This window comes from Xiphias gladius, chromosome 13, assembly GCF_016859285.1.
Source record: "Xiphias gladius isolate SHS-SW01 ecotype Sanya breed wild chromosome 13, ASM1685928v1, whole genome shotgun sequence".
Lineage (NCBI taxonomy): Eukaryota > Metazoa > Chordata > Actinopteri > Istiophoriformes > Xiphiidae > Xiphias > Xiphias gladius.
In genome coordinates this window covers 13,984,761-14,010,192 of record NC_053412.1, presented here as the reverse complement: position 1 = coordinate 14,010,192, position 25,432 = coordinate 13,984,761, and the positions used below count along the sequence as shown (strand labels likewise).

At 40.5% G+C, this 25,432-nt stretch overlaps 2 protein-coding genes and 1 long non-coding RNA gene across 4 annotated transcripts in view; 1 reads left to right on the top strand and 2 right to left on the bottom strand.

The window, feature by feature from the left end:
- Nucleotides 1-1,857: 1,857 nt before the first annotated feature.
- On the bottom strand, nt 1,858-2,819 carry LOC120798299 (CD59B glycoprotein-like). Its single transcript, XM_040142508.1, has 4 exons — nt 2,766-2,819; nt 2,535-2,604; nt 2,210-2,335; nt 1,858-2,041 (listed from the first exon to the last, which is right to left on the bottom strand). Exons 2-4 carry the CDS (start codon nt 2,581-2,583, stop codon nt 1,935-1,937), a joined length of 282 nt encoding a protein of 93 aa, XP_039998442.1. The 5' UTR covers nt 2,584-2,604; nt 2,766-2,819; the 3' UTR covers nt 1,858-1,934.
- Nucleotides 2,820-7,026: 4,207 nt separating this feature from the next.
- Nucleotides 7,027-20,890, top strand: LOC120797997. 2 transcript variants are annotated; one of them, XR_005708607.1, is made up of 3 exons: nt 7,027-7,201; nt 7,917-8,131; nt 20,834-20,890. It is a non-coding gene; the product is annotated as an uncharacterized LOC120797997 (long non-coding RNA). The 2 variants fall into 2 exon arrangements; XR_005708606.1 differs by lacking the exon at nt 20,834-20,890 and adding an exon at nt 14,339-15,153.
- The window catches only part of arhgap1 (Rho GTPase activating protein 1), a 28,760-nt gene continuing 20,088 nt past the window's right edge, over nt 16,761-25,432 (bottom strand). The window contains exons 9-13 of the mRNA XM_040141869.1: nt 25,015-25,088; nt 24,787-24,864; nt 24,519-24,647; nt 23,155-23,258; nt 16,761-23,065 (exon numbers count right to left, since the gene is read on the bottom strand). Coding sequence (XP_039997803.1) covers nt 22,898-23,065; nt 23,155-23,258; nt 24,519-24,647; nt 24,787-24,864; nt 25,015-25,088 — 553 coding nt within the window. The 3' untranslated portion in view covers nt 16,761-22,897. The remainder of the gene's footprint in view (nt 23,066-23,154; nt 23,259-24,518; nt 24,648-24,786; nt 24,865-25,014; nt 25,089-25,432) is intronic.

Below are 25,432 nucleotides of genomic sequence, written 5' to 3'. Positions count from 1 at the left end.
TCCACATCTACGAAAAGAAACTGCAAAAGACTCCTGACTAATTTAGGTCTTCTGATTTGCTTTTGACACACTCAGTCACTTAAGAATTTTTAATACAACTGTCTATTTAAATTGCATGCGTAGAAATTCCCTGAAGACCTTTGTCAAGAATATAAGTTGCCAGATAATCAGGTTTGGCGTTATCTCCAAGTTCAAAGTCTTTTACGTCATACATTTGGCATGAATGTTGCCCCTCCAAAAATACAGCCATATTCTGAGACAGTCATGAAGTATCCAGATATTATTCTCTTTTAGCAAACAGTTTCTAAATGGCATGATTAGAAGCCATATGAGGACATTATTTGAATGTTACATTTGCAGACAATAAACAGTCTAACATATGCTGAATAAAGTGGTGTCATGGAACATATAGACTAGACATATGTACATTAAAATCTTTAACTATTTCTCCAGGACTCCTTTATAGACTCCCCCATATGCTGGAAGAGACATCCTTACTTGTGCATCTGTCTGTCTTCCCCCGGATTATTACTTACTTACGTGGTATAACATTGGTGATAACTTATCGTCTTTGACAACCCCATCATCACCACCATCGAAACGGTATCACTTCTCAGTTACCCTTATATTTATCCATTAACTCAAAGCTCTCATTCATTTACTCCAGAAGCTGAAAGATGTAAAAGGCAAAGTGGAGCTCGACGTTGCAGGGATTTAAAAGTAATAGAATACTTAACTGAATTCTGAAACAAAGAGGACAGTGACTGTAATTCAGCAAAGGCTGGAGAGATACGGTCTCCACTTCTGTAAGCGGAACATTTGCCGCTGCATTCTGCACCAGTTGAAAACAGGCAACTGCTTGGTTAAAAGGACACTGACTCTTAGGAGATGGAAAATGAACGTGGTGTCTGGTGTCAGACTCCCATGCTTTGCTGACTCGAGTGTTGAACCAGAGCTACTCCCCAAGAGGGTTCGCAGCACTATAACATCATGGTACTTGCTCCTCTGCTTCTGAGGTAGGAAAGTCATTACTCACGTGACCGCAAATGGTACCTTGTCAGGAAAATGTAAGCATAGGTTTACCCTACAAACATGTTTTGAGCATTTGAACAAATAACCTATGCTGTCATTTTTCTGGTGAGGACTGTTCCCACAGTTCACACTCCTCCTGTTGCTCCCACCTTTACAGCTCGGCAGGCAGTAATTCAAAAGAGATTCATTCATGACAAAGGAAGCAGTATTAAATAATTAACTGCTTGTGTTTCCTTTATGTAAATCTCCATTGGAAGCAAGTGTTCTTGCAGAATAATTTAAAGCCTGGTTACTGTAACTACATCTCAGTATGATTGTTGTATACGAAACAGCTGAAATCCCGTTTTAACCGCAGCCCGCTGGGACGCAACTTCCCTGTGTGTGCTACCACTGTTTGACAAGAGAATGCACAAAGGCAAATGCTGACTTTAAAGCTGAGGCAACGCATTGCATCCAAACACTCTCTCCTGGTGCATGTCTGGACAATGGTGCTGGATCAAATGTATCAGAGAGGTCACAACTTCCTGAATTGTAAGGATAACATGATTGTGGCTGAGATTCCACCCTTCTTGTGGCTGTACAAAGCATCCTGTTAGGATGTAGGAAGCAGGATGGGACATAGTGTAGCTCCTATTTTAACTTTGTAAATGCTGAATCTTACTGTATGTCTACATAACTTCTACAACAGTCAAATACACCAGACTCAAAAAAGAGAGACCATTTAGCATAAACTACATGTTGGTTTCAAGTTAGTTTGCCAGTCATCTTTGGTACCATGGGAAGTTAGTTTTATTTCATTTTATTTTGCTTAGGAAAATACAAGTCAACAATAAGGCTTGCTTCACGTTTTTTATTGTGTTTTAACCGGGTTATGTAAGGTATCTCTTGGTCCAGGTGGAGTCTTATTTGTTGCAGTCGTCCCAGTTGCAGCAGCTGACCTGCAGACCCTGAGTGAATCCCAGCTTCAGACACTCATTCATCTTGAAGCAGGACTTGTGGAAAACGTTCTCTGCAGAAAGAGATTAGAGCATTAGTGACAAAAAGTAGTTTTTCAAAATGTACCGCAGCAATTTTGAGACAAAAGTTTGTAAAATGAATATACCAATATTTCAATTGTAATGTCAGGGAAAATTATTTCTTTTGGTTTGTCTTTTGATAGTAGGCTGACAGTACTGACCATAAGGGGCAGGGTAGGTAATTTTGGCGCAGGCGTCCAAGTCTGGAGGACAGGTTTCCACAGTCGGCACACAGTCGGGTCCGTCAGGAGTCTGACGGACACAGTTCTGACACTGCAGGGCCTCACCTATGATTCATGGAGACAAACAGGACTTCTAAAACACGTTGGAGGCTGCAGACGTCCGGATCAAAACCAGATGCTCAAGTTCAGACTTTGCTGACCCATTCATTGACCCGCGAGGAATATAAGAGGATGCATGATTGATTTAAACAGTGCACAGCTAAAAGGACCTTCAACACATTTCTCCCAATAATTCTGTATTTACCGTAAGTGACGGCCACCAGGAGCAGAAGAGCAAAAGCAAAGACCTTCATTTTCTGTGTTTCTTGTGGTTTCTGCAGGAGAAGGAAATAAAAATCAAAAGCTAAATGAAGCTAAATCCTAAATCAAGTTACCGCTTTAGACTACCCCTTCCATAGCCTTTTTTTGTGATTTAATTCTTTAAAATTATTATTCTATGTATAAAGTCATGGCCGTATGTCTGAGTGACACTTACCTTCTAAACCTGTGTAGGTTGCAGTGTGACTCTCCTTTGCCTCGTCTCTTCTTTTATACCACTTCATCGACCTGCACATCACTGATAATGGTCACTGCTGTGGGAAATGCCCATATTGTAGAACCATCTGTACCCGGTACAGAGATATCACACGCGGTGGGGAAAAAAAACTCTGCTGGAAACATTTCAAGTAGTATTGGAAAATTACACTGATGTTAAAAAGACAAAAAAAAAGAATCATTTTTGATGGAGGTCTCAACTGTAAACTTCTGTTATTAATATAACAATTTTTAAAACAACTGTCTATTTAAAATTTCCTTTCAACCGATACATAAACTCCACATCTATGAAAAGAAACTGCAAAAGACTCCTGACTAATTTAGGTCTTCTGATTTGCTTTTGACACACTCAGTCACTTAATGATTTTTGACTTGATAATTTTAATTGATACTAACATCCTTTATGTCCTTTGCATACCATTGCTTGGTTCATTATAATTAGAAACATTATCATCATAATGTTCTCTGTTGTTATTCGTCTATTGGCTTCTTTGGTCTTTCCATTTCTGTGTCTGTCCCCCAAAGCCTGCCTTCTTCTGCTATACATTTATATGGAGTGTGCAAAGTGTTAAAAAGATGAATTCAGTTTGGTCCTGTGACTCTTCTGCTGTGAGACTTGGCTGCTGTAAGCCTCAACGTGACTCAAGACTTGAAAGCCAAAATGTTGTTTTGGACGAAAAAGCCTAAGGGTGAGCTCATCTAATACTGACTGCTGTTAAACAACATGGTGGACAGGTAAAAGATAAATCTGGTGTTAATATTAACTTAAAAATACCCTGTCTGTGCCTCCAGCTGGTACTGGATTTGTGTTGTGTAGAACAAACTGACATTTAGATTAGAAAATTGAGGGCATCAGAAGCCTGTTTCCCATGGATCAACCTGTGGATGAGAAAGAGGCTTAGCTCAGCAGAAAAGGAATTAAATACAACAAGAGGTGTAATACTTTATTTGCTTCTCTCTATGTTCAGAATATCCTGGCTTTGTAGCAACACAGTTCATGCTCCCCCACAGACTGCTGATGTGCTAGTTTCCATATTGATTGACTATTGACTATTTTGTCTCTATATTTTGCCAGGAATTAAAAAAGCCACTAAAAAGTCACCACACTTCTGATACGACTTACTAGTGCTGCTACTACTACTTAACTAATTAGTTAAAAAAAATAATAATTTGTACCATCAGATATTACTAATACAATCGGTATAATAACACATGATATTACAATATTCATTTCTGCTCTGAAAAGCATGAATTTACCACATAAACTCACATAAACACACATTCAGTTTCCAGACATTCTGCATATCATACATGCAGTACAGTCACATGACGATACTTTTTTGCTCAGCCAACATCATCATTGGAGAAGCTTCTCTTCGTCCACTCTTTAATGGAATATTTGTGTGTTCCATCACCACGATACATGGGGTGATCCTATAATTAGGGGTACATTTCACATTTTCCTTGTTGCTATCATTTGGACATTTTCCTGCAGGTTACCTTCTGTTGCTATGGCAGACTCCCAGTCTTTGCAATTGGGACACATGTTGTACGTGCAGTCCTTTGAGGTTGGATCTGAGCTTACTGGTTAGGTCATGTCTTGCAGGTCTATGTTCCTAATTGGAAAGCGTGTAACTCTCCGGAAGGAAAGGTACTCGTGAACCTTGCGGAATGTACTAGAGTAATGATGGCGATGATCAATATCTATAAGACCCCTACGTTTGGGAGTGAGAAGTGCTCACGGCCATACCACCCTGATCGCCAGATCTCATCCAAACTCGGAAGCTTGCATAGTATTTTGATGGGAGACAGCCTCGGAAAACCAGGTGCTTTAAGTTTTTTCAGTTCTCTCTCCCAAAGCCCAGCCCTAGCACTCTCTCCAAACAGTAGAAGGTACTGCTGCTCTAGAAGTCAAGACAAATATAAAGAGAAATGTGAAGGGAAAAAGAGAAACAATAAGATCTTCAATTATAATCATAGCCATTCTGTCTTTTGACCCAACACAAACTGGTGAGTGGTTTCATAAATGGATGTTTGAGGGCTTAGATGGATTAAAATTCAGAAATCATGAGAACAGTGGGAAGATCAGCTACAAATGGCAGTTCACCTAATGTTGAGCCGGGGTGCCACTCAGGTCCAGGTCTGACAAAAGTGTTATTACCAAGGATGCCTGCCCAAATACAAGACCCTTGGTGCAACCACAATCTAACAACCCTATGCCCATAAACAGACACATACAAAATGCAGGTAAGGAAGAAACACCTTTAAATTATTTCAGTCCACCACAGTGAATTATACAAATGTTGCAGAGTACATAACCCCCGGTTCCAACCCCCCAGTCATTTACTCACTCTTTCGATCAAGACTCCTCTTCAGGATTCCACAACAAAACAAGCAGGGGCCTCAAAATTACTCCAGAGAAATCCCCCTTGCCTAACAAACCGCTATGTACATTTTTTCTCCAGAACCTCGAGAGTTACCTCCCATAGACTGGTCCATAGTCGTAGTAAGCTCCCAGGAATGGACGCAGGGATGACAGGTGGGTTGCCGGCGGGTTAGCGGCGTGTAGGTTGAAGTGGAGAAAGGTCCGGTTTGAAAGGACGGGTAACCTAACGAAACAGCAGACGTTTTAGCTCATTGCTGGGTTTGGCAGACTCACAGTCATCACCAGCAGGTGGACTGGCCTCTTCCGAGAGTGAGTATAAGCAGGCCATATTGTGGTTTAAACCTGATATGCTTATTGTAGGTGGGCATGTGTGTAACTCAGGGGCGTGTGTCCTTAAAGGCACCGATTGCCACAGTGTGAATTTCCTTTTGTAATCCATACTTTTGAAGGATCCTCCCAGTTAAAAATTGGGCCATTATGTGTGTGTTTTCTTTTTGGTGGTGGCAAAGGTGTCTTTGATGTTGGCCATGAGGGCACGATGGACAAACAGTGATCTCTGCTCTTTGGCAGGAACAGGGAAATTTTTTAGCAGTCACCTTGTTTTTGATGCTGCGGACCTCAAAATGTCTTTTGAGCGTTTTGCAAAGTTTGTCTGTTATTCTTTTTGTTTGTTGAGATCTTTCAGTTTTTGAATATCTCTGTGTAATTTTGAGGTTTCCCTCCTGACCTGTTTTTCTGTCTGAAATCAACAAAAGAAAATCAATTTACTGATAATGTATCGTGTGTATATGAAAAGAAACCACTTACTTTGTTACATAGTTTTCTTGTTGCATACATAAACCTGTTTCTCTACCTTGTTTCCTCAGGTTGTTAGACTTGGCTGTCTATTGGTGTGGCCTATGCCTATGCTTTCTTTCTATGCTTCTCTGCTATACTTGAAGCCCTCTTGCCTCTTTTTCTCTCTCACTCATCTCTGTCACTGTATCTCTGCTGTTCCTCAGCTGCCGGCACCCATTTAAACTCATAGGATTATTCAACTTGCAAAGAAACAATATATAGTCAATTTGGTCAATTCTGTGAAATATAATTTTGATGATTCACTCACACACACGTGTGTTGTGTTTTTTCATCCTCAGTCTCCTCTGACAAATATAAATCTAAACTATGGATAAACTACATACCAACTTGCGATGGGATCACACCGGCCACAACAGCCATCAACATGTTGACGTTCCAACCGATGAGTTCTCAGTAGTCATTGCCACGTTAATACATGAGCACTCAGGACTCATGGGTCAGACCTCAGCCATCTTCAATCTCGGCCTTCATTTTGAGCTCAGCTACACACCTGTAAAGTTTTGTGACTGCAACTTGCATGGTTGTGACGCCATCGCAGTGACAAAATCTGTCCACAGAAAGACGAACAGATAGACAGAAATATAAATACCCGGCAAAGTATTCAAAACCACCTCAGTGGTAGTTCCCACTATAGTAGGAGACTCCAGGACCACATTTTGCCACGATGACACGCACACACACACACACACAAAACAATACTAGCCCTACTGTTGCAGTTGGTAAATAGAGCTTTGGCAACTGATCCATTACAATCAGTGGACAATGTTACCTAGTAGGGTCACGTCAACTATTAATGCTTTCAGCCATGCACTGCAACCATGCACTTATCTAGATGTTACCCACGTTGTGATAACACAAATGTCCAAATCAGTTGGGCCAGACATTAAACCAATTTCACCCTGCCAGTTCCCTAGTACAAAGTCCGTGTAATGTCCGAGTGAGCCTGTGTGTGAATGGAGCAGGTTATTGTCCGGAGAATTCACGCTGAGCAACTGGGTGTGCTGGTGATGTTTCTATCATGCTACTGGCACAAAACCACAAGAATACAAACATGAAGAAGAAGAGTCACTGACACGAAGACGCCAACAAAAACATCTAACTGGAGAGACAACGCGATTTGGGGACTTCTATCGGTAAGGGCCGACGCTGAAATGGTCAGACAAATTCAACATTATCATTTCTTTATGATAATGTTGAATTTACTTATTCATTATTTTGAAACCAATAAAAAATGATATCACAAAAACTGTCAGGACAGTTTCAAGCTAAATGAAACATAAGGTGCACAGAATTTTTGTGTGATATTAAAATATGCTTTCCCCAGATAGGTAAAATATATTTTGAAGAAAATGGTTAGAAAAATTTCATTATCGATGGACAGAAACTGTACCCCAGGGTGTGAGGTGAGGTGCTTCAACTCTAGTTTACTCGACTGGTGGTTTCTGCCTTGGGGTGAGTGGAATCTGATGGGCTAGCAAGCAGCTGGATATTCACGGCGATTCGCCTATCTGGTTCCCTAACTCACCAATGACCTCACGTAACTGTTGTGGAAAACTGATGCTCAATTGCAGGATTGTCAGTGACCCAAACGGAACTTCATAATTTAGCACTGTAGTTTTACATCCAACTGCTCCATCTGTTTTAAACAAACTCTTGCCTCTTCCAACAACTGGAGTCAAAATACTAGAAGTATGCTGTCCTTTTCCATTACATAACTCACACAGTGAAAGAACATTTGAGATACAAGTGAGCAAAGAAAAAAAACAATTATGCAGATCACATGGAAAATTACATATTGTGTCAATATGACTCTAATATGACTGTTCATAAATGCCTGTGCTTATACAGAACGACAACATCCATCAAGTCCACTGACTTGGAATCCGTCACAAGCGTACGGCTAAACCTCGGCGATCAGTGGCCGCTGACCAGAGGATCTGGGTCACAGCACCAGTTTTATTTAGTAGCCGTAAACTGGTCGCTCACAACGCTGAAGAACACCAGACACACCGGAACTCAGGATTGGCATTGTTATTCTCCACAACAGAGTAGCATGGAACAAGGTCAGTCCACACACTCACACACACACACACACACACACACACACACACACACACACACACACACACACACGCAGTGGCAGGCTCTCTCCCAGTCCCCCCCACAAAGCTTTTGCCAGGAATCTGCAGCCACATGTTCATCTAATGTGTTTCTTATTCATTAAAGCCCCCCCTGCTGCAACAGGTAAACAGGAACTATAACACACAGGAAGGGAACATATTGACAGTAGCTCAAATAGAAATTGGCAACACACAAAAATAAATGTTTTTAAATCTACATCAAAGAATATCCCACACAGTTAAGTTTTGGGAAGTTCAAAAAAATAAAACAACATCATTTAATGACTCAGCCCCACAAGAAAGATGTCAGTGCTCTTCCTGAACCAGTGCTTTGCTTCATTCCAGTTGGAGACATGTACCTCAAGGAATTGAATATTTGTAGCAAGTGGTTAAAGAGTTAGTTTTGGCGGAATAGGCTCTACTTTCTGAGGGAGCTCTCTATGAATCTAATCAGCGATGAAATTTCTGCCAAGAGAGCTACACACCCTCAAAACAAAATGATTGCTCCCTGCAATTTTCCTATAATATTGAATATTTTCAGATGAACATATGGCAAGATACTAATTGTATCTTAATCTTAGTCAAGGGAAATATTCGAAACTAAATGTACCTGACCTATGCGAAGCAACAAGCATGTTGCTATTCCCCTTGAATGCTAGCAAGCCCTTCTCATCCGAGAAGTGGCAGTACGCCTCAGATGAACATTTAGCAAGATAAAAACAGTATCTCCATTCAAGGGAGGTGCAAGTCACATAATGGCGAGTCAAAATCCAGTGACTGGGGCCCCTGAAAGAGTGGTCACAAACTGACACCAAACACAGGAAAACTAGGCCTCTGTCCTACAGCGTTATGAATCGATGGCTGACTGGCAACCAGCTGACCACCAGGTCAGAACGTGGACAGCTGGCAGCAGAGTGCAAAATGAGAAGTACAGCCTGTGTCAGGTGAGCTGTGGCCACATGAGTGGAATCAGGAGAATAATAGCGATAAGTGTCAGGTTGTGGGGTACATTGCCAATTTCTTTATTTGATGGTTCTCTCTTTACTTGGTTGATTGGATGGCCATTCCAGAGCGAAGGTCAACCTGGGGAGACATGAATGAGGATGCACATTGACTGAAGTGGCGAGACAAACACCTGAACTAACTCAAGAGTCTGATGCCGTTCAGTGATAACACATTTTAATTGTCTATTGCCATTTCCATTCAGTCACATGTGAGGATGAAAAACCTTGTTCATCTGGTAGAAATATAGCTTGATGCAAGACATCTTTACATTATTTACACTTTGTCTAAAAAAATTGGGCTAACAAATTACTTCTACAAAACATTATAAAACATTATAATCATAACCTGGATTATTGAATAATGAATTTACAAAGAGAATATCCATAAATTTGCAAATAAATTTGAAAGACACGTTGTTGCCATTAGAAATGGTTTGTGTGGCTTTAGTGTATGAACAGTGATATCCATTTACACACTGTGGTTTGACTGATCTGAGCACTGTATAAATATGTGTGCAGATATTTGTCAAACAGTTTAAAGATATTCAAACACAGAAAGACCACTGCACCAACAGTTGCCACAGAACAAAGCCAGCTCATCCAGCTGTGATCCAGCTGTGTCGCTGTAGACGTTTCCTACGATCATGCCTGAGAGGAAAAGAAGCCTTGTTTCTCTTAAAACCTCTTTCCTAGATTCCTCTCCCCAACCAGCTGATGCCCATACAAACGTGACTTCAGTGCTCTGCCTGAACAAATACTATGCTTCATTTGTTGGAAATGTTTTATGACCTAAAGGTCCTCCTTTAGGATCCTTTAATTCAATAATGATAATAAAACATTTTATGTATACATTATTTTGAAAGGCATAAAAAGCTATACCAAAAGCAAAGATAAGTTACACATAACAGCAGAATTAAATGTAGGGGGGCAAAAAGGAACAGATACAGAAAAGGGAAAAAGCTAAAGGAGGTATTCCCATATAAAAGCATCAGTGACAGAGCTGCGCGTTAGTTAAAAGCAACTTCTAAAGGTGAGTTTAAGCTCAGTGCACCCCCTGATGGTGGTGGCAGAGCATTTTAATGTCCATCGGGAGAGAATTCCAGACGGTGAAGGTAGTGATGGATGCAGAGAGTCAGAGAAGGTCCTGCAGAATGGGGGTAATGTGGTCACGAGAGTGAGACAGAGTGATGAGAAAGATGGCAGAGATTTGGACATGTGGGAGTTTATTAAGAAGTTTTTTGTGTGGTGTGCTGATGCATGCTGTTGCAGTAATCAAGTCTGGATGTGTTAAAAGCCTAGATGACTGCTTCTGTGGCTGAATGTAACAGAAGGTTGAAGGCAGGTGATATTTTTTTAGATGAAAGGAAGCTATTGACTGTATGGTTCATGTGGTGTTCGATTTAAAGTGTGAGGTCAAAGATGAATCCAAGGTTTCAGATCTGGGAGAAGGGGAGATCGATAGTGTTGTCGATGCTAAGATATTGATGGACTTCGTGTCCGTGATGTTAAGTCACGTTTCCAGACGAAACAGGAGGATGGAGTTATTGATGGTATTAAATGATGAGCTTAGATGAGGATGATGAGGATTCTGTGGTAGCCGGATTCAGCAGAAAGCAGGTCATTGGTAACCTTGAGGGGTGCAGTTTCGGTTACTGTGTTATGGGCAGAAACTGGACTGAAACTTTTCGAACAAGTCATTGAGTTGAAGAAGGCTTTAAGCTGAGAATGCAACTACACATTCCAAGATTTTGGACGAAAAAGGAAAGTCAGAGATGGGTCGTAAGTGGCTGGGTGATTAGGGGTTGAACCCAGGTTTTTTAAGGATGAGGGGTTAAAGAGGCAAGTTTGAGTCTGATGGCAGGACAGACATGACTTGAACGGAGGGAGGAGTTCACAGTTCAACTCATGAGAGTTGGCAGATGGCTGGAAGGCAGGCCTTTACAAGGCCGGTAAGGATGGGATCATTGGGGTTGGTGGTAATTTTCATTCCGGTCATGATGTGAGAAAGGTCAGCGGGGGACAGTGGTCTGAGAGGTTGAGGTGTCAGGAGGGGCTAGTAGGTAAAGTTCAAGTTAAGATGGCTGTCAAAAAGTTGTTAAAGATGAAGTAAATATTGGTCTGAAAGTATAAAAGAAAGGTTTTATATTGATCAGCTGTAAAGTGCTGGGAGAGGTTATCCATGGGCTTGGCCGGCTTGGATGTGTACTTTGAGTCCAGTTTTTATGCAGAGCCACTCCAATTGATGCTTTCGGGATTTTATTTGGTGAAATTAAGTTGTGTCCCAGGATGCTGAAATGAGGCAGACTGTGTTCTAATGGGGGCCACTTGATCGAGAAAGGAGGGGAGTTTCGTTGTTGTAGTTGACACGTTCAGTGGGGGAAGCAGATGCAGGAAGAAACACTTTGTTGTGGACAGAGGAAGAGAGTGAGGTGGGTGAGATGTCATAGTCTGGTTTTTCTTTGATAGAGGGTTGGGGAGGACAGGGTCATAGGCAGATAGGTTGTGGATGGTTAAGATGGTTCAAGAGACAAGGCTCAGAATATGTCAATTCAATTCAATTTTATTTATACAGCGCCAAATCATAACAGAGGTTATCTCAGGGCACTTTTCATGTAGAGCAGGTCTAGACCGGACTCTTTATAGTTATATATACAGAGACCCAACATTCCCACATGAGCAAGCTTTTGGCAACAGCGGCAAGGAAAAACTCCCTTTATGTCAATATGTCAGTATGTCAATGTTTGTGGGTAGGAAAATTGATATGTTGTGTGAAGCTGAGGCAGTGCAGCAGTTCCAGGAATTATTTCGCAGTTTTACAGTCGGCGGAGTCAACCTGGAAGTTGAAGTTGCCAAGCAGGAGAACTGAGGGAGAGATGAAACGCAGCTGAGTCACGAAAGCAAACAGGTCAGAGCGGAAAGAATGTATTGCTTCAGGGGGTTGGTAGATGACTGCTGTGACTGGGCTGGAGAAGTTATATATGAGATGTTCAAAAGAAGGAGGTGGTGTGATAGAACATGGGAGTTGTCTTGATATTTTTCCTATAAATGACAGTAATTCCACCTCCCGGCCTTTTAGCCAAGGTTTGTCAAGGTAGGTGAATCCAGTAGGCGTAGTCTGGTTCAGTGTGTAATAGTCTGACAGTTGTAACCAGGTGTCAGTGAGGCAGAGAAAGTCCAGGTTATTGCTGGTGATAAGTTCATTGAGAATGAGGATTTTGTTGTTGTGGGTGTTAAGGAGAGTCACTTTGAGAGAGTGTTTCTTTCTGATAGGTTTGTGGAGGTGTGCAGCGTTGCTGCAGGGAGCCATGGATGACGAGAGAGCTCTTAATGTTAGCGCTCATTCGATGCAAGCAGGACCCTAAATCCCAGGAGAGAAGCAGCGGTGTAGTCCACAGAAGAACGTAAAGCATATAGCACGAAGACAGCGTGGTAGTGGCTTGCTTGTTAGCGGGGCCGCCTGTCTGACAAGTCCCCAGTCCGTCCTACCGAAGATCTGGTAGCATCAGATCCTGTGCTGCGGCTGATTCATGAGCTGTTTCACCTGTGTGTCTGGCCAGTCGTCGGTGACCTGCGCGGAGATGGAAATCCACGACATCATAGCAAAGTGCGTGGGATGCAGATCGAACGTTGGAGTGAAGCAGCGGCTTAGACCGAAACACAAGCTCAATAGCGGAGTGGCACCCAGCGTGTGCCAGCATAAAACCAAATGTAGGAAAGATTATATTAAATCCTGCAGAGAATTTTACATTTATTAGCTTTTCCTCTGTAATACGTTTTAATTTACATTATATTTTATGATTTGAATGCATCTTCACATCATAACATATATCCTGCTACATGCTGCATTGTATATATTGTTCATTAATCCAACTAGTCCAAACCACGGATGGAGAAACAGATGAGACTGAGTCCCTGATTGCCCTCAAACCGCACATCATCAGTACTGCAACAAGCAGTGGAACACTTCAGCCGTCTGCTGAGTCAGCGGCTTCCACTAAAACTGTGAATGCAGCAGGTGTGCTTCAGGTCAGCAGGTATACGAGTTACTCATTAAATCTCACCTGGCAATACAGAATATTTGATATCACAATTATATCTTCACAGTTGAGGTGAACATTGATCTACAAAGCGTGTTGCTTTGGAGATTCTTAAGATGAATCCAAAGTTTAAAAATTTTAATATGACACTTCACTGATGCTCTGTTTTCTCTGTTTGGTGCTTGGCCAGGCAGGAAATGAAACCTGTTGATCGGGTGGATTACTGACCGGAGAGTTCAGAGGACTCAAATCAGGAGGGCCTTGGCCTCAGCGGAGAAACATAGGTGCATTGTACACATTAAACGTGAAGAGGCACAGATTCGGTCGTTACGAAAAACATTATAAAAGCAAAGCAGAAAATGTACCAAAGTAAAAAATAGAAATAATAATATAACAGGAATTTTAAAAATAAAAGGACATATATTTATCTGAATACAAAATCCTAACTAAAACTATATGCAAGAAGCCATGGTTTTTCCAGTTCTTTGTTTTCCCTTTGTCTTGCTGCAAATAGTAGGGGTCCCGGCCATGGTCTGTACTCTCTGTAGACCACGGTCATTACATATCAAAGAGTTTTTATAGGCTACTTGATGGGAAAACAAGAGGGTCATCTCCACATCTGCGTCCGTCTTTGACAAAGATTCCCCTGGCGTTTCTCTGGGGTTTATAGACTCTACGACAAGGTCTCACATTCAGTTTCACATTTCTGAACCCGAAGGAGTCACTCTCATCCCTACAGAGTAGCCCATGTGTCAAATCATCAGTAAATATTTATTTAAATGGCAATATTTTGAATTGGTTACACTGACATGATGGGTTGAATGCAGCTATTATTACAGATTACAGACACTGATATTAAAAAATTCACACACAAAATGACAGTTTCACAATATATGGTTATTTATTTATGTACACGTGAAAATCGAATGCAAAGTCAAACTGAACTTTATTGACATTCAAGACCACACAACAAGTGCACAGCAGGACGAAATTGTGTTTCTACTCACTCTCAATGCAAAGGATCCACCATGCGCACTTTAACCAGACCAAGCACACACTGGGTCATTCACCAAGGCCATGCTTCAGCATGTGTCACTTACTTTTTACAGAGAACGCAGAGTCACCTCTCTGGACATGGGGCTGCCTTATCCAGCGGCCGCAGACCCACCACCAGCCTTTTCTCTGCTGCAGCTGTTGATTTAACACCTTTCGACCTCATCATGTGACTTGAAATGTAGCAACATACAATACTTGAGATACAAAATGCAGAAGTTGAAGTAAAATTACAGATGTTTAAAAATACTCAAAAAGTGCAAGTACACACACAAAAAAAGCCACTTTTGTTATTGTAATAAGAATAAATAAACCCTACAAAGGGTATTGAATATATAGAATTGCCAAGAGGGGGAACATAGAAAACAACTTTGTAATAAAGTGTACGGCTGAGGAAGAATCTGCCAAAATCCACCTCTCAACCTGAACTTGTTTCTTCATTCGCCGTTCAGTGGTTCAGCACGACAAATACCTTTGACAGCTCGTGACTGGCTCGTTCTCTGGCACTTCACAACCACTTCCTTGTTCTAGCGCCACCGTCGAGCCTCTCCTTGGTCATCAGCTCCACCTAGCGCCCGGCTGCAGACTACCCAAAGAGACGCTCACCTTGGCAGAAGTAAAAACAGTCTCTCTGCAGAGTTCCCATTACAACAGTCTTTGTCAAAGAATCTAACACTACTAATGGATACACACTTTGGGCTCTCTAATGTGGGTTTAAATATAGACTCATTCTACATAGGGAGTTTGATGATATTTGAATGTTGTTGGTACTGGCCTTTATGATGGCTTTCCCAGTGTTTCTATAAGAATTGAAGACTTGGAGTTGTATGTGTGTGTCACATACAGAGGTTTTCTTTGTGTGTGTGTGTACTGTGAAAGTCATGTTTTTATAAAAATAAAAAGAAAGAATTTTGCGCAGTCATCTGTTGTCTTAAAAAAAAAAATTAAAACCCGAGCTTTCATTCACCATTTGTTTATTGTTTGCACACATTGATATTACAGTATATTACCATTATATCATACATATATAAGACTAAGATCCACAACATATCAAAAAGTAAAGGATGAAAAAATTGAAGACTTAAGAAAATAAGATCACTAAGTATCAATAAACCAGCCTGGAAACCAAATTATTTCTCCCACTGAGAAATATTGTTCACTGTCACCATGACAACAGTTACAGTACGAAGATCCATAGATTAGACAGGGCTGTAATCGATCAGCAGAGTTAAGGAGAAACAGTGTCATAGAAATGAAATAAACAAACTGTACTTGGTTGCATCTACTGTAAAAATTCAAGACACGATAAAAAGAATGTCCGACACGGAGTTGGATATAAAGTGAAGACGGCTATGCAACATTTGTGTACATCTGAAAAAAAAAAATTAGCTGGTCCTAGTTGCATAATGACGAATAATAATTTGATTGATAATCTGAATGCATTTGTGAAATCTAAATTACTACTGGGTTAACTTGATACTGTAGAAATTCTGAACATGCGTAGCCTCAGAATGAAAAAACGGAACCTAACAAGAAATGATGAGGAGTTTTCACAGAAGACTGGTAAATTCCAATGTACCAGAAGAGGATTAGGGCCACGCTGAGTTACGAAAGGTTCTGAGACGAATCGGAGAATCCCAAGATTCAAGAGAGACCGGTACATGAATTTTTTTAAAAGTCAGTGATGATCACCTCTGACTTTATCCTCATTTAAATTGAGCAACTTTAAATCGCCGAGATTTTTGTTTTTTTAATATATCAGAATGTTAAGATTTATTACAGAACTCGTGTTAATGTAGCTTTAATCCTCTTCTGAAGTTTCTGAGGTCAAATTTCTTTAAGCCTGTGATTGTCCATTACAGCTGGGCTGCGTTCAAACAAGCTGAGGAGTTTAGACGGAAGCTCAACCGTCCCCAGTGTGTTTTGTCTTCAGGACACCTTCAGCCGGTTTAACATGCTGCTTTGAACAGTGTCTAACATACAAACACCAAAGCTTTGTTGAACGAACCTTGTATTGTTTTAATCTATGGCAGAACGGGCACACTGGCACTTTGATGGCTAATCACATGATCACTTGGGGGAAACAAATAAGGCACGAGCATGCACACACACACACACACACACACACACACACACACACACACACACACACACACGCACGCAGGCGCACACACGCTGTACATGTTGCTGTTGTCAGATAAAAAACTTGTATCTCCAAGATGTAAATCTCACATGAACTCATTTTTCACTTTATTTTTGGTTTATTTTTCAATTCGGTTGTGAATGGCGTTTAAGAGAATGGTTGTAACGACCCTGTCAATCTAACGAGATCATCTTTGTCATTATTTCAAATAATAAAAAAATTAAAATCACAAAAATTGGAGTGACCGGGTTTTCACCTAACAACAATAATACACACACACACACACACACACACACACACACACACACACACACACACACACACACACACACACACACACACACACACACACACACACACACACACCTCAACTGACGGAGCCCTAGTTTAATTTTGTATATTTTTAAACCTCAACAGTTAGACATATTTTGCCTATTCAAATGTGCTGGGTCTAGATGAACGAGCATTTACACACAAATACACACCTACACAAGCACACACCCATTTATACACCGATAGCATGTCAATTCCCATGGCATTGACATGACAGAGTTACGACAGGTAAACAAGGATTGTTTTTTTTTGTTGTTTTTTTTGGTTTCAGCTTCAGTCAAACTAAATCTCTGATCTTTTGGTGCCTTTCAGCATCGTATTATGAGAATCTTAACAACATTACAACACTATTATTTACTGACTGCTAGTATTTTGGCCACTGACAAAATGAAATACAACTGATTCAATAGCATTTGGCCTGTTGAAGTCTTTACATAAACTGCATGACCACAGCAATGTAACAACTGATCTGGGCCACAACGGTCAAACGGGTAACTGTCACTTACAGCCAAAGTTATATATAACATATACCCATTAACAACTACAGGTCCAAAGTACACAGAGCTTCTTAACCCAAAGTAATTATTTTAATTTGACACAGAATGCAATGCTTTGGATGAGCTGAATTTGGAGACAGATGGCAGATTATCAGGAAAGTTTCTTGAAATCAAGGCTTTGGAAACTTAATGAAGACCAAAAATAAAGCTTGGAGATGCACCTCAGAGTATAATTAAGATAGGATAATTGAAGAAATACTAGTTGAAAAAACGGCAGGACACTGCTGCTTCTGTAAGCTGATGCTATTTACACAGTTCTTCTCATTAGTCAAATGTAATCCCTCGTTCAGGATATCGATAATGTGGATAGATGAAGTAACTACATTGGGTGTACATGAAGCTTTAACAACAGTTACACAAAAACAAAAACTATAATGTAAGGTAATGTTTAATCTTTGTGCTAAGAGAAGATATAAAGTCAACCCAAGCCAAAAGGTTAAAGTCCAAGTCATGAAACAAAGTCGAGTTGCAAGTCTTTTTTGACTTTAAGTGAACTGTTACACTACTAGAAATATTTTGCAAACTGCTACATCTGAACTTCCAGCTAATTGGGCTCCTGCTGCCTCCTCTCCACAGTACGGCTGCTCCATGCCTGCAGTGAATTAAAGCGTGTCTCTCTTAGATATGGAGACTACAGAAAATACTGGTGTCTTCAGTATCAGTAACAGTATCCTCATTGCTGTTCTATATTAACATTCAATGAATGAATGAACAATACTTGAATGACTGCTGGTACTATAGCGGCAGGATAATCCAATCAAACCTGTCCGGTTATAAATACCGAATGCACTCTGGGGTAATAAACCCCTGTCTGTTATTTTTGATAACTGCACAGCTTGCTGTGGATTATAAATCACTGACAGACCTGACGACCTTGCACCATAAACACAGGACAATTATGACAAACTCCATTAGTGGCACAGAATACACCAAAATATAAGGCAACTAAGGATAGAAATAAAACTTACATCACAATAGTATAAGTAATTTAACTTGTTTAAAAGGCTATTCTGTGTTATATGAAGGGAAGAATAAAAAAATAAAAATAAAGAGATGTGTTGCCTTCCAAATTGAATGATCCAGAGTGCACACAGAGGTGATGCAGCTAAAGATGGCAGCCGGAATTAATGACAACAAACAAACTATAACTACCCAAGATGAAGACTACAACACTAACTCCTTTTACCACTGTCAAATTACCAAATGCACAAACCTCTTTCAAGTCACCTCACACAAACACACACAGGAGTACTAAAGCTGCACTGGGCAACACTGGACCTGTGGTTTAACAATGCTTTAAATGTCATTACCCAGAAATCCCCCAGGGGTGAAGACAGCAACGTATACACTGAATGCTCCATTTGGTGTTTCATACCAAAGGATACTATGGGGGGTTAAGATCCACTGCTGATAAGCAGTCGCCCATGTTTTTTCAATTCATCACTTCCTGTAATGAGCAGCAACCATAGCAACACAAGAATTTAAGCTGGCTAAGTCTACACTGTCTCAGTTAACAGATACATGAAGACTTCTTTTGGTGTTATTGTAGCTCAATTTTGTGATGTACACTGATTAGATAGTTGCATTTTTACATTAAAATCCTGCCAAGTCCATGGCACTATACCAAACAGGGTCATACCAGCACTCTGTTGCTCTCACTTTTTCTAACACAACTACTACTTTCATTCACCCGTTAACTCGAGTCCTTCCACTTTGCTGATTTTCTTCACCCATATATGCTGTGGTCACTGACCCTCAATACTTCCTGCAAATCTTTCAGATTTAAAGCCTCCCAATATGGGGAGGACTGGAAGACCTTTACTGTGTAAAAATTTACTAACGAAATATTTTACTCAGGGAAAGATGGCAATTAATCAGTGAACGAAATTTATGAGTGATGAGTATGACATGACTCTGTTGTTGTACTGATGGAATTAGAGGGCATTATGCTGACAACAGGTAAACGTGGAGCTGCTGTGTTTGCATTAACTGACAATATGGGAAATTGAAAATAAAGACCTGCTTCTCTCTACCACTGAGGTATATAAATGACCTTCACTATTTAAAAATTGATGGTAATGACATGCTGAAAATTTTGTGCATCTCCTTGTATTTTCTGTTTTTGTGCTACTGAATATTAGATTTCATTGTATGGAGTTATGTCAGCTGTTTATCCCGTACCATTAAAAAAACAACAACTACATATTCTGATGAGCTACGATGGGTCATGCCTAAATCAGTTACTATAATGACAATGGAGTTTAGCCAGTTGTAATGTTATGACAGTAGAAAAAGTTTGGAAATCCCGAGATAACATTATTATTACAATATTAAAGTCAAATATAATAAGGAGAAAGCCATAAAGAATCGCACATAAACTATCAGGATATAGTACAGTATAGCAGCGTGTCCTCTGACAGCAAAACCACTTGAAGGTCCAGCACTCATTTCATTCACATGCACAGCTGTGTTTGGGCACTAACACTTAATGCTCTGCTACTAGAATCACACAGCTCCTATTCCACTGCTTAATTTAATTACAGCATTTCATGGATTGTCCACAACGTTTGGTACCAAGTTCACCGATTATAAATTAACCTGAGACTTTCATGGAGACTCAAGCGCACATCTCCATTTTCTTCATCTCTCCACACTTTAGTTTGGGATCATAAACCTAGAGGGAATGTTAAATAACTGCCCTGTTTCATTATCTGTACTTATTATACATTATGTATTACCACACTGCTCTCTATGCATCTTTCTGTGAAAGCTGGAGGCCATTTTTTGCTACTACATAGAAAGAAGCAGACAGACTGACAGCACAGCACACATATACAGAGAAAGACTGGGGACGTCTAAGTCCAATTGCTATTATTCTTCCTATAGAGATAAAAAGATGATGAACCAGACTGTGTTCAGGTCACGTCTGAGACACACTTAAATACAAGTATAAACACATGCATTTAGGACTGGAATATCTTAATAGTTGGTTGGGTGTGATGGGGTGGTGGTATATTCAGAAATGTACTACAGTGGCAAGAAAAAGTAACATCTGCTGATGTGCTCCCAGTTTCAGTCATTCCTGTCCACTCTAAGACATTAGGTAAAACTAGAGACCATCTTGTGATTGGACCACACCAGCCGCGATGCCTGTCAATAATGAAGTAATGACTGCTGAGTACTCATGGGTCGGCACGTCAACATGCTGAAGGGCGTTGCGGCCGGTGAGATCCCATCGCAATACGGTCTCTAGTTTTCATCTCATTTTATTCGTTTAGTCTAAAATCAGTTGGGTGAAATCTAATTCGAAAGCAGTTGAAGCAGGTGAAGCTTGAGTAAAATGCTCATTCTGAAATTCTCTTGTTCTTGACTAAAACTACACTAAAATGTTTATCGTTTTCTTTGACTAAGACGTGACTAAATTTTCCAGAGTTTTAGTCGACTAAAAACTGACTAAAAAACAAAAAGGATGAGATTGACTAAATATGACTAAAACTAACACGGACTTTTGTCCTCAGGACTAAGACGATACCTAAAAATGGCTGACGAAAATAACACTAAAATGGAGACAATTTAGTGCTGTGGCTACTCTTCCTAGAAGTGGCTGCTAAGATGACTCCAAAGGCACAATGCAGAAGGTTCAATGAGGTACAACAGAAGCCCAGACTGACAGCTAATGGCTTAAAAGAATCATTGGAGCTGTTTAACATTTTTGTTCACAATCTACCATATGGAAATCATCGTTCATGGTTGCACGGGCATGGTGTCCGTGGCGGGACATCGTGGAGGAAGCTGCTGTTCTCAAAGCAAAAGTTTGCTGAATAGCAGCTCGACTCTCCACAACACCTACTGGGACAATGTTTTGTGGACTGATGAAACTAAGGTTGAATTGTTTGGGAAGAACTATGTACACTATGTATGGCAATGCATATCAACATGAAAACGTCATCTCAGCGCTGAAGAGCAGTGGAGGGAGCATCATGATTTGGGGCCACTATGCTGCCTCTGGGCCTGGACAGTTTTCCATGTACTTTTTCCCACAGCACTGTCAATGTCTAAGGGCGTGTTCAATAAAGACACAAATCATTATAATTGTTTTTGTGCTATCAGCTTAAGCACATTGTGTTTGTCTATATGTATGACTCAGTTGAAGATCAGATCACATTTTATGAATAATTTCATGCAGAAAACCAGGCAGGATTTGAATTACTTTTTCTTGCCACTGTAGATAACAGAACTGCAGGTTGCTTGTATTGCGGCCAGTGGTTGTATTTGACCAACCCTGCATTCACACTGGGACCAACACAATTAATAAATCTACTGGAGTGCATTTATGTCCAGGAAAAGAAACTCTGCGATATGTGAGAGCTCTTTATAGTGAGTTAGCCTGATAATAAGACTGAACTGCCATTTCAACTTCATTACTCAGTCTGGCATCGTGTTCATGTGAACTGATTTCTGCTGGGGGTTCACATGAAAACTTTAGTAGTGGTTGCTCGACAGAAATATGTCTAAATAAAGGGCAATTTCACCAATTTTACAAGCGGAGATCATTTTACTCATCAGGGGTATCTCAGCTCTACTTGAGACTGATTATTAAATAATAATCTCATTTATAACTGAAAGCCTGTCTTATAAACTGGGGGCGTGGAATTTAAAAGACCAGGTTTCCTAGGCAGGGGGGGTCTGTTGACAGACTCCATTGAGGTGCATTATGGGAAATGCACAACAGGATCCAGTCGAGCTCGACAAAATGGGACTAAAAAGTCAGGATATCTTGGCCACTGCTGCTTCAGTTCTGACCAGAGTTTTTTTAAATCTATCTCTTGTGAGACTTTATGGAAGTGCAACACTAAAATCACTTGAGAACCATTTTACGAGTTGTAATTTGTGTGAGTCAACTAGGAACAAACTTTTGCAACATATACAAGCAGAAAGAAATTATAGAATTTAGTAGCACAATAAAATGCAATATCAAAATCAGGGACTCGATCTTTCACCTCATGGCAACTGCTACATTATTAGAACTTGGTAGGTAGCTCTGTTGACTTGTCAAAATTGCAAAAAGCAATACCAAAGCAGCAAAAATACATGACTTGCCCATCAGACTTTGCCACTGCCTCTATCAATAGGAGTTAAATTGGTGCCTTGGGTCTTCACAGTAAGATCAATGTGACTCAGCGTGGATAGAGGGTAAGTCGCCTACTTATTAGGTGCTGAATTCTGTGCTATAAGTTGTTTATAGAGGGTTATTTGGCTGCAGTCTAATGTATGTACCATTTCCATCCACAACCACTCATGCCTGGAGTCACACTGAAATGGGAGTCAGAAGTTGGCAGTAGTCTAGGCCACTCGACAATTACAGCGAATCAGAATGTAAAGACTGGTTGGAGACTAAATGAAATTCAATTGGTCCATAGGATCTTTTTAAAGTGTATGATATTTGAATTGAAAAGCAGATGAAGTTGGCTTGTCTAAGAGAAGTACCCTGATGAAGCTCCTGATTGGTCAGTAGCTGGGGTGAACTAAAGACTAAATGTCGTATGAAGAGGAGGGTCACAGTGGGGTTTTGTTTGGTGGGTTTAGGTGAAGATCAGATGCTGTTGGTCCAGCAGGGTTCTGGTGAAGTTGTTGATTGGCCCAATGGCGCTGAGCGACATGGCGTTGTCCCGCCCCCAGAGTAAGTTGGGACCGAACACCACCGCCAGATTACTGTTGGTCATCTTATTCACCTCACTGTTGGCGGATACCTAAACACAAACACACGCGCATGCACACACGTTGGTGACAGGCAGACCGACATATAGGCCTGAAAGGTTTTGAAGTGTATCAGCTATACCTGTGCCAGGAATGTGATGAGGTATCGCAGTGATGCGTAGTTTTCCCTTGGCAGTGATTCTACCAGCGTCTTCATGGCTGTCACTTGGCTGTCACTGGATACAGCTGGAACACACCAAACACAATCACCATTGTGAAGTCGAGCTCCTTTAGGATGTAGATGCTGTAGATGTAGTAGTCAATCAGTACATTTACATGCAGAAGAACACAGATTACTGGGAGAAATTAGGTTACACAGGAATTCAGATGGGTTTACATTTACTGTAGTAACCTGGTTACTGAAAATCCACATATACATGCTTATACCAGTCGGTTAAATTTAAATTCATTCTGGTGTCTATGCACTTATATATATATTTTTTATATATTTTACATAGCTCTTATCTGCACAAATGTTGATAACTGTATTCTTTGTTTATCCATATTATTTGTCCCCATCAGCCTATTCTGCACATTTTTCTTACCTCTCAGGCTGATCTAGATATCTTGTGGTTTTTATCTGTTTTTATCTCTTTATTTCTTGGACTCTGTTGTATAGTGATGCTACAACATGTGAATTTCCGTCAGGATAAACAAAGTGTCTATTTATCTGTGTATGGCGCCCTGGGAAGATACACTCTTACAGCACCAATTTATCTGAATTTTACGGTCAACTGTTCCGCTGTGGAAACTGATGCATTTACACTTTTACCCCTTTCAAAGACTCATTCATGAGACAGCTGTCACGGTGGGTTGTCTCTGTTCTCAGGGACTTTGCGGGGACTGTTTGCAGGGATAGTCTGCAATGTAGGTTATACACTTCACTGTGTCCACAAAATTACACTGAACTACATCAGGTAGTTACCATGTATGTTCTCGCTCTCTGTCTCACTTGTCTCTCTGTGGCTAGATACCGAAGACCATCATCAAATTTTCTTTAATTGCTTAAACATCTAATGTACAAGGTGTTTATGAAGTCGGATTACTGCAGAAAGCCCACTGTAACCCAGGTACTGAAGTGCATTTAAACTCGCTGACTGTCAGAAGACAAAGTGCTCATCGTAAAAAATATAAAAAATTTGATTTTTAATCAAATTTGTTGATGGAAAAGTGAAAAAGTTGTAAAAAAAAAATGTTATACTGCATGTAAGATATTGCGGAAAATTTAATTTCTAAAGTGCCAGTGTTTTGATTAGAAGTAAGGAACCTGAGAGGACTTAAACTGATCCTAGACTTGCTTCCTCACGACTTGAGCGAAAGCACAACTTCATTTGTACACTAGATTTTTTTGTTGCCTGAATAGTGGTAATTTCCATATAATTCTTATCTAGAAAAGAATGAGATTTCGACGAATTGTAATCATAAAAAATTACTGTTTGAACATACAGGTGAAGTTGACGATGTCATTGTAGAGCTGGTAGGTCATCAGAGGTTCAGGTAGTTCCCTCAGGAATGTTTTCAGAATCACAGCAGCCAAGTGGACGTCTTCCATCTCTCTGAAATTCACTGTTTCGCCTATGAAACACGCAAACACAAGTGCAATAAGAAAAGGAAATCCGTCCTGACTAATAATTAGTCACTGATGCAAAACACCAGGGAGCAGAGTAGTGAGTTCCAGATTTATAGGCTGGTTAAACAGGCCTGTTGACCACACCTGAGTTGTATTTGAGCTGGACCTCCTTCACCAGAGTAACGTTGGCAGACCGTCTGAAGATCCCCTCAATCTCTAAACCTGAATCACACACACACACACACACACATACACACACACGGTAAAGAACAACAAGACAGTTCTTAACTGAGGAAACTATTTAGGAAGGGAAATACATTAAAGTTCATTAGTGCATTGTTCTTGTGTTTTTAGCGCCACAAAAAGAGTTACCTTGTTCTGAAAGGAAGCTAATTGTGTCTCTCATTACCACAGGAACTGGATCACCGTCTGGACCCTGTCTGAGCCTGATACACACACGCAGTGGTTAGGACAACAGACTTAGACGTAAGGTTTCCAATACAAACAGTATTATCATACATTCACTGAGCACTTTATTAGGAAAACCATACTAATACTGGGTAGTTCCTCTCTTTGATCTCAAAACAGCCTGCGTTCTTTGTGGCCTGGATTCCACAAGATGTTGGAAACTTTCCTTTGAAATTCTACTCCATGTTGACATGAGTGCATCACATCATTTTTACAGATTTGTCAGCTGCTCATTCATGCTGCCAGTCTCATGTTCTACCAAATCCCAAAGGTGTTCTACTGGATTCAGGTCTGGTGACTGGGGAGGCCACTAAAGTTTAGT

Excerpts from the sequence above, each read along its gene's own strand:
- LOC120798299 (XM_040142508.1), bottom strand. The coding sequence starts at position 2,583 with ATGAAGGTCTTTGCTTTTGCTCTTCTGCTCCTGGTGGCCGTCACTTAC. Across the intron at positions 2,336-2,534 it reads CCTGGTGGCCGTCACTTACG|GTGAGGCCCTGCAGTGTCAG; the intron begins GTAAATACAGAA and ends CATGAATCATAG. Across the intron at positions 2,042-2,209 it reads TACCTACCCTGCCCCTTATG|AGAACGTTTTCCACAAGTCC; the intron begins GTCAGTACTGTC and ends CTCTTTCTGCAG.